Source organism: Propithecus coquereli, unplaced genomic scaffold (genome assembly GCF_000956105.1).
Source record: "Propithecus coquereli isolate 6110/MARCELLA unplaced genomic scaffold, Pcoq_1.0 Scaffold137, whole genome shotgun sequence".
NCBI lineage: Eukaryota > Metazoa > Chordata > Mammalia > Primates > Indriidae > Propithecus > Propithecus coquereli.
Window position 1 is genome coordinate 745,482 of NW_012137969.1, and position 9,207 is coordinate 754,688.

The following is a 9,207-nucleotide window of genomic DNA, read 5'->3' on the forward strand; positions in this document are numbered from 1 at the left end:
GGGAGCAGGAAGCGGTGAGTACCTTGCCGGTCCAGGATATGCCTGCTGTAGTTCAGGTACCCCTGCAGGATCCGAGGACACTCCTCCTCCAGGTATGCCTTGGCACGCTGCAGGTAGACTTCCTCTGCCTCCCACTTCTTCTTGGTGTTCCAGGCTGCTGGGTCCAAGGGGACCCAGGCTGGGATTTCTTTGTTGAATTCAATGAAGTCCTTTCCATCATAGGCAGATTTCCAGAATGCTCCACTGCTTCCGTTATTCTGGAGTTCACAACCCAACCGTTCCTGTAAGGTATGAGACCCTGGAGCCTCCCCCAAACCCAGAGGAAGCCAGTCAGCCTGGTGCCAAGCACATCTGAATGACTCTTCCTCCTGCACGCTTTCAACTCAATAGGATGAATGGTTTCTGAAATCTACGCATGCAGTCCCTTTATCCTGACAAATAACTTAATATCTGGACATACAGCAGGCAGAGAGGCACAAATTCCAATTTGGTGTTTAAGGACAGTCTGAAGTGAGATACACTCTTTCCAGCCAGGAAACTTCAGAGACTTATAGAATAGGGTCAGAGTTCTGTTCCTTTGCGGCATGTCATCTAACGAATCTCTTCATTTGAATTTCTGGCAAGTGCAGAGGAACCTGTCACCACCACACCAAAGTGCATTACTAAATTTAATAGGTTTTTAATTGTTTCTTATAGATTATGGGACTCTTCTTCACCGTGAGTTCTAGGTGTTCATATCATCACTTGAGTAAACCAAATGGGAACACTTCTTCCCTCTTTTCCAGTGGTTGATACCTTTATTTCAAACCTGTAAAACTCAAACTCCCTTGCCTATTAGCAACAACTCTCAGAAACTGACCTCCTTTGGGCAGAGTGACACAACTTCTTCACTGTGATTGTAAAAGTAGGTGTTTGTCAAATACTGGTCAGTGCTGTTGGCACAGGCTCTGAGAGCTCTCAAGCCATATGGGCTCAAATCCCAGATCTCTCCCCATGCCCACCTGGCTTGTTTCATGACCTTGAGTCAGTAACCTCTCTGTGCTCTCTCTTTGCTCCTCTGTGAAAAGGCAGTGGCAAAATACCAATGTGGGGGTTACTGTGAGCATTGATCATGTTAGTATCTGAGCCTGGCACATAGCAAGTGCCAAATAAGTGTTACCGCCTATTAATTTCTAATGCCTGTGTTTATTTCTTCATCCTCTTTCCTCATAACTATTCACTTTGACATTTGTATTCCAGTCAATGAATGACCCCCCCACCCCAGTGTCCTTCCTGGGCACCTGTGCCCTCCCCTCTCCTATTTCTGACACACAGCCCGGGCCGCTTTCCTTACCAAGACTTCCCATTCCACATCCTCCAGATTTCTGCAGATCTTTCGTGTCCTTTTGCTAACCTTTATATCCATGTAGCTTCTTGGCATTTTTGTACTCAGAAGCCCACATTTTAACACCCACCATATAATAATTTGACATCCAAAGTCCACCAGGCCTGAGATTGGCTGCCTAGGGAGGTAGGGAGTGTGGTTTAGGAGAGAGAATGCCAGGCTTGGACACAGGGACAGCTCTCTGTGCTGGCTCTGCCCCAGCTCCCCACACCGCACATGCATGACGCTTCCTATATCTGTTCCGTATGGACAGGAGCACCTTTATGGCTCCAGGTAACTCTAACAGTCTGTCGTTTTAAATCCAGAACTTACTGAGTTCCCAGAGTGGGCTATGGTGTGTGGTAGGTTTTCTTTCTCTATTCATTCAAAGTACTTAGATTGAGCAAATGTTGACTGCACCCTGTCCTAGGTGATGGGATACAAGGGAAATTGAGATAGATTGTTTTCTCCTTCATGGAACAGACAGATAAATTTTATAGCATCTCTTGGAGGTAGGCCCCACTGCTTCAGTTTGTGCAGATTTAGATCAGGTAATTAAGGAACCCGTGCACTGTCAACAGCTAGTGGAGGTTCGACCCTGCGAACCCAGGTGTGACTGATGCCAAGAGTTCCTCACTGTGGACCCAGCACCCTGGGACAGGGGTGAGTCTGAGACCCTCTCCAGTGGGGTCAGCCTCAGACAGGTTGGATGTGGAGGAGAGAAGTCAGAGGTGCCTGGAGAAAGCGTGACTCTGGCATCTCTCCTGGTGTGTGCTGAGGCCTGGGGTGAGGATGGGGAGCACCAGGGCGGGAGGAAGCGGGTGCTCTGGGGTGGCGGATGCTCATATATCTGTTCATCTCTCCTTGTGCCTCCTGTTCCTCATTGGGACAGGGACCATTTCCCTCCCTCTGACCCCTTACCCCTACCTCTGAGCTAAGACCCTCCACCCAACCATCTGTTGTGCACTGACCGTTGCTGTCGTTGTAATAGGCCATGATGTCTTGCAGCGTCTCTAGGAATATGCCCTCCCTGAACTTCTGAAGCTGGCTCTCCTTCTCCCAATCCTTCATTCTTTGTATGTGTCTCCATGGTCCCAGGGGCTCAGCCTTCCCACTTGCACTGTCGTAGCGGAAGAAGGCCTGGTCATTGAGGAAGACAGTGCCCTGCAACCAGGGGTAGCCTTCTCTAGGCCTGGACAGCCCGGTGTAGAGATAAGTCAGAGAGTAACAACCTGCAAATAGGAGAAGACTCTGAGGGGTGGGGTCCTTGCAGGAGAGTCCCACCGTGGGGCTGCAGAGGGCCAGGTGGGAAGACCTGGCCACTGGGCCTCCCCCTCCCCAGCTCTCTGCCCTCAGTCAGCCTCACACCACTGGAACCTCCCTCAAGAGAACAGGCTGTTTCATTATGGGGATGGCGTTTCCGGGACCATTCTGTGTCTTCACTATGATGTTTTTTCTGCTTGGCACAGAACAAAAAGATATTTCTCAGCCTCCTTATAGCTATATTGGGACAATGTGACTGAGTTTTGGCCAAAGGGAATACGAGTGGAAGGGATGTTTTTCTCCTGGTCCAAGGCCCTAGGAGCTGCCTTGGCCCTTCTGTCTCTCTTTCCTTTAGGTGTTGAATGTGGGGGCCACAGGAGAAAACTGAATACTCTGATGATGCAAACAACCTGGATACCCGAGTGACCCCATGGAGGAGAGGAAAGTTGCCTAATCTGCACTGAACTTGGCATGAGCAAGAAATAAACATTTCTAGTCAAGCCTGAGAAATACTTACAGTTAGAAAGTGTAGAAAGGAGAATTCACTAGAAAACTCAAGAAATGACCTAGAATGGATCAGCACAGGTAAGACTAGGATGGATCTCAGAATTCCCAGGGCTGTGCTTCGCATTGTGGTACAAGATGGGAGCTGGGAGCCAGGGCTCTTTCCCTAATTCAGTGATGATATCACTCACATGGGTGTTACTGATGTTGGAGGTTATATGGCAGATTCCTAGTTTAAGTGGTGAAATTATTCTTGCTTCTTCGTTTCTAAATGTGATTAACATTCAAACCAGTAGAACTTGAGTAAAGCAGGTCACTCTCCATAACCTGGTGGCCATCGTGCACTGAGGTGAAGACCTCAAGAGAAAAGGCTGAGGGCCCCCCATAGAAGAAAGAATTCTGCTTCCAGACTGTGTTTGGACTCGAGACTGAACCATCATCAACTGTCCCCTGGGTCTGCAGCCTGCTGGCCTGTCCTGCAGGTTTAGGACTTGCTAGGTGTCACAATTGTGTGAGCCAATACCTTGAAATAAATCTCTCTTTTATAGACATACATACAAATACCTCTTTCTGTACATATGTGCATACGTAGAAAACATATAGACATGTTCTTCACATTAGGACTGTTTCTCTGGGGAACGTGACTCATTCAGATTTTGGGGCAGAATGTGATTATCATTCTAAATGTGATTGCTATAAAACTAACATGAAATAAGTATTCTGACAATTTGTTAATGGAAGGAATTTTAAGCTTGCCCAGTTGAGAAATCATGAGCTTACATGTATCTATCTTGAATATTTCCATGTCATAAACAGCCTCATCCCCCTGTCCTGGAATTGACTCTGGATCTCCCCGGGTCCCTGCTGTCTTCTCTCCTGGCCCCTCACCTTGCAGACCCACTACAGCAGCGTCCGCCTGTGGGGTGAGAGCACGGGTTCCCTTCTAGCGCCACCCCTCCAATCCCTCCAGTTACCCTGCCTTCCCCTTCCCCCCCCACCCCCGGGGTGCCCTCTCTTGCCCTCAGAGTCGGACAGGTGTATCCAGCCATTGGAAGGAGGGAAGGAACAAGAGCAGAAGAAGCTCTACATGTACGGTTCCTTCTTCGTCCTGGTTGTCGGACCCCAGGCAAGTCACTGTTCCTCTGTGACCTAGTCTTTGTTTTTTTCGTCTGTGAACTAAGGATTTTAGATTCAGATTCTTTAAGTTCTTATTTTGCATGAGAACAGAGGTTCCCAAAATACTCCTAGCTGTGTGTGAGCTGAGTTAGGTGATATCCCTGGACACCCATTGCTATCGCACACCCGGGAATCCCAGCTGCATCTGGGCCTCCTCCCAGAGCATCTGTCCTGTTCTTCACCTTCCTTCCAGGCCTCTCCAGTCCCCACCCCTTGCTCCCCACTCACCAGCTTGGGCCTCCTGGGGGACTACAGGACCCAGAAGGAGCGGTAGAGACAGCAGGACAGGCACCATTGTTACCATTGTGCCTGGCTGGCAGGTTGTGAGGTTCTGGGCAGGAAACACAGGTCTTTCCCTGGGTCCTGGGGCCCTGCCCAGGGGAGGAGAATCTACAGGCCAATGGGAGTGACAGGACGGGCTCCTCCCCTGACAGCGAGGAAAGAGGACACAGGAACCAGGCTGGGCAGAGGTTGTGGTCAGTGGGACCACAGACACGGTCTGTAGATTGCGAGCTGAGATGGCTGGTCTCGGGAGGGGGGCATTGTGTATGTCTCAGGTGGAAGGATGTCAGTGGGCTGGAGCTGTGTGTGGCAGGGGGCAGATGGCTGGGATGTGTGTCACCCTCCCAGTCTATGATGACATCCCCATGGGGGGAGTAGGGGAATTAGGGTGTTGTCAGACTAGACTTCATCCTTCCTCTCTGGAAAAGCTCTCAACATGTTGAAAACCTGGACATGAGTAGATCCCGGCAGGGGTGGGACCATCACTGTCTCCCACCCTACCCTGCCAGAGCTCTGCGTGAAGGACATTCACATCTCTTCCTGTTTGCATTTCTATGCTTGGGGAATCCTGATCTTCCACCATGGAAGAAGAAACAGCCAGATTCCCCCTTTTGCAGCCTCCCTTGCCATAGAAGGACCAGGTGTGCACATGGCGTAGGTTCAGCAGGCAGGAGCTTTTGCCCTGGACACTGAGTCAGGGTCAGGGAAACAGAGAAGCAGGCACCGTGGGGGACAATCCCTTCTGTTGGTCTCAGCAGTGGCTGCAACTGCCAGCTCCTGGGGGCAGCAGGGCAGCAGTAGCCATGGGGGCGTCCAGTGTCCAGTCCATGGTGGCGTCATATTGGTCCTCACTGTGGCATCTGGTGACCTCTGCTGGCGGCTGCAGTGTGTTTCCAGGACTAGTGGGGTGTGACTATGCTTCTCCTGCCTAATTTTTAGTCTGGGCTCTTTGTCCTCTGTGTGGACTCTGAGAGCTAATCAATAGAAAAATCTATTTTCTGCTTAAAGTCAGATTTCAATTATATTTGAAATGATGAATGATCCTGACTGATAAGAAATTGGCACAAGGATCGTTTTCAGGCAGCGGTCGCTCAGGGAAATGGAGGGATGGCAACCTGACGTTGGTTACAGGGCCGGATTGGGGCTGAAGGCATTGACTGTGCAGAGGTCCTGGGGGGTTTCTTGCAGGCCTGGTGCGCAGTGGTGGGTAAAACAGCTGGCTGAGTGTCGTATTGTGGTGGACTAGGCTAAAATGTTCTTAGAAGGCAACAGTGTAAGTCCCCAGTGGCTGATACTATAGACAGAGTGAAGAACATGAGGAAACCAAGGTCCAAGGGCTGGGAAGTTTGAGTCCAGAAGTGGTAGGAAACATAAAGAAAAAGAGAATAAACTCAGATGCAGAAATGAGTGACTCACAGCACAGTCTGAATATTGAGCAATTTCTGTAGTAGAACAGAAAGAATTTTTTATCTTTCATAGTTGCTGGAATGAAAGAGAAAAAAACCACCAATAAAGCCCTATTATTAAGACCTAAATAGATGAGGGTGGGTCAGATACTTGTAGGGTGCACCTGTGGTCCCACTTACCGAGGAGGCTGAGGTGGGAGAGTTTTGAGTTCAAGCCCAGCCTGGGATAAATAGTGACACCCTCGTCTCCAAAAACAAAAATTATATATACGTCAAAGCAAAACAAACACACCAAAAACCTCCGTAAGATAAAATTAGAGTTATGCAGTGGGGAATGGGGAGGAGGTGACTGGTGAAAACCTACCTAAGGGGTACAATGAACATTATCTGGGTGATGGGTACACTTATAACCCTGACTCCAGTATTACAAAAGTGATCCTTGTAACCAAACATTTGTAACCCTGTAATACCATGAAATAAAAAAATAAAATAAATCAATAAAGAGAATATGAATGTGGAAAAACTACCAAAATCTAATCCATCTGATAACAAACTGATTCAGACATGCTTGCCCATCTTGTAGGACTGGCACTGATGGTCAGTGTTAACGAACAAGAGCTTCGTGGAGAAAGATCTCCAGTCTGGGAAGGCATCAGGAATGGCGTCATGGGAGGAGGGTGAGCAGCACGTTGACCAGGGATAGAATTTCTGTTGGCAGATGGGGCCAAATTTCATAAGGACAGGGAGGGTGTCTGTCCTGTTCCTTTCTCTGTCCCCAGTGCTTGGGAGAAAGAAGACAGTTGATAAACACTAATGAAAATGAATGAGCAAGGACAAAAAAGAAAGAGATCAGACACATGTGAGGGTTGTTGAGGCCAATTGGGTGGAAACAGAGTTCATGAAGATGACTGAGGGGCGGGTTTGTGGGGGTGATGAATACAGAAGGGAAGTTGGAATCAGATCGTGGAGAGCCCTGGGCAGTGGCCGTGTCCATTGTCATGTGATGAACGGGGAACAGTCCGCGATTGTGTCCTTTCCTTCATGACTGGACTCTGGCTGCCCCATTCCTCTAGGTCAGGGATTCTCAACATTTTTGTGCCAAGTGCTCCTTTGCCAATTATTCTCAAGATAATTTTTAATGCATGACATAAAACTCATTGGATACAGACACAGCCAGTTTTCTGGAAGCCAGTTCTTTCCATGGATGATGGGCTGTTTGCAGAGGGTTCCCCCAAGTACAGAGTGACATGCTATTCTAAAGTGACTGAGGAATTACTAAAGAGGGAGATAATTTGTGATAAAGAGCCTCTCCAGGTTGGGCCTCCTGAAATTGCACTTGGAGTTGGCCCTGCCTGCAGGACAATGTGTTTGTGAGCAGGAGGTGACCCCGGAAGAACCCACATGTGGCTCTCTGGACCCCTTAATTGTCTTTGGTGTGCTCAGTGGATGCCTGTGGCCCAGCCCCACTCCCAGGTCACCTCCCTTGTCAGGCCCCTGTGACCCTCCCCTCTCAGCTGCCTCACCCCTATCTCGTTAGGAAACTTCTGACCTCTTCTTGGCCAGCTGCCTTAAGTCTTCCCATCTCCTCTGAAGTCTGAGTCCCTGCAGGAAGTTTTCTCTGGTGTCTGAGTGGCTCTGGGCCCCTGTCCTCCTCTTCACACCTGGCCATGCCTTGAGTCTTCTGAGCTTTCCTTCCCCTCACCTGCCTGCATCCATCTCTCCTGTTGTAGGTGAGGCCAGATCTCACACTCCAGTCTTCCTCAGCCCTGGACGGTTCACGTGGACTTTGATTTCCTCATTGATCTGAAATATTTAACCTTTCTCTTTTATTTGTAGAAGGTGTCATCATATGTTGAAATATCAATTGTGATATTTTTTCTCTTGACTATTTCTGTCTTTTTTTCTCTGGGACCCCTCTACTGTCCACATAGGACTTTTTGTGCCAGAAGAGGGGAATGTGGATTTTATGTAGACTAAAGGAGTAATTTCTTAGCTTTGATTTTCAACTTGGAGCAGAAGCATTAAAAAAAAAGTTATAACCTCAAATTTAGGCTTTCAGGAAAGATGAGATGCTTGAGTCAGGATTCTGAAGGCAGGGAATGGTTTCTTTCAGGATCTCAGCTAGGAGGACTGATTTTAGAGTAATCCAGGTTGGGAGGTGCAGGAAGTTCTTATCCCTCAAGAAAGAAAAACACAATCCTAGGCAGGTGATGCTTAGTGAAAAGGTCAGGTGTGAGAGCTCTGCTCTGTCTTTGGGGTTGAAACCTGTGTATGGCAATTGGTGACTTAGCTAAACAAACATGCTCACGGGGATTTGGCAGGAGTCTAAGAATCTCAGGGCCAGTTCCTGCTTCCTTGAGCTGTGCCCTGTGGGGGTGAGGGTTTTCAACTAAGCTCTGCTGTGTGTGAGTCAAGGCCAACATGCTGTGCCAATGTGGAGCAGCTGGAGTGGAGGGGGATGTCTTACAGGGAATGAAGGAGTGCTGGGGAAACTGGGTCACAGAAGAGTCTTGATTTTGTTTTGCAGAGGATGCAGAGGTTGCAGAATTCCGGGTCGTCACTGGCAGAGGGGCCATGGCCATATCTGTGGATGTCAGCAGTGGAAGCCTGGACAATACCCAAGGGCCCAGGTGGTCTAACTCACACTTGGGATGGCCCAGGTCAAGGTGCCCAGGAAACATGGCTTTCAGTAAAGACCAAGAATTTGGGAGGAGTTGAATGCTTAGGAGTAGGCAGAATGGTAAAGCTGGTTCTCACTTTGAAAGTATTCCAAAATGAAAAACACCTGTGTGTGTTTTGCTGAGCAAGTTTATTGTTTATTAGGTTCTACAGATTAGACACTGGGGCCGTGATTAGCAAGGTGAGGTGATGTGGCCGTGAGAGTCAGCTCAGTGCCCGGCGTTCTGCGTCCTCTCTGCGAATCCCCCGCCTGTCTGTCCCATGCACTGCTCCCGGGCCTGGCCGATGCCACTGAGGGTGACTTGTGAAGTTCAGCTCTCTCACGACAGGCAGAAAGGGCAGCTACTGGGACTGAGTCTTCCCACTACCCCCAGCCCCTGCATTCTGCCTGCCATCCCAGGACACCGAGAGGGGCTGGGCCAGAGCACTGTGCTCCACGTGGCAGGAATAAAGGTCTCTGTCCTGAGAGGACACCTCTAACACCACGGAAGACAGGTAAGTGCCCCCTCCGCTGGGAAGGACGTCACCCCCTGA

The 9,207-nt window shown here is 49.2% G+C and overlaps 1 protein-coding gene across 1 annotated transcript in view; it reads right to left on the reverse strand.

Moving 5' to 3' along the window:
• Positions 1–9,207, reverse strand: part of AZGP1 (alpha-2-glycoprotein 1, zinc-binding) — a 33,999-nt gene that overhangs the window by 20,243 nt on the left and 4,549 nt on the right. Inside the window, exons 4-6 of the mRNA XM_012638886.1 lie at positions 4,535–4,637; positions 2,335–2,595; positions 23–298 (exon numbers count right to left, since the gene is read on the reverse strand). Of these exons, the coding sequence (XP_012494340.1) occupies positions 23–298; positions 2,335–2,595; positions 4,535–4,637 (640 nt within the window). The remainder of the gene's footprint in view (positions 1–22; positions 299–2,334; positions 2,596–4,534; positions 4,638–9,207) is intronic.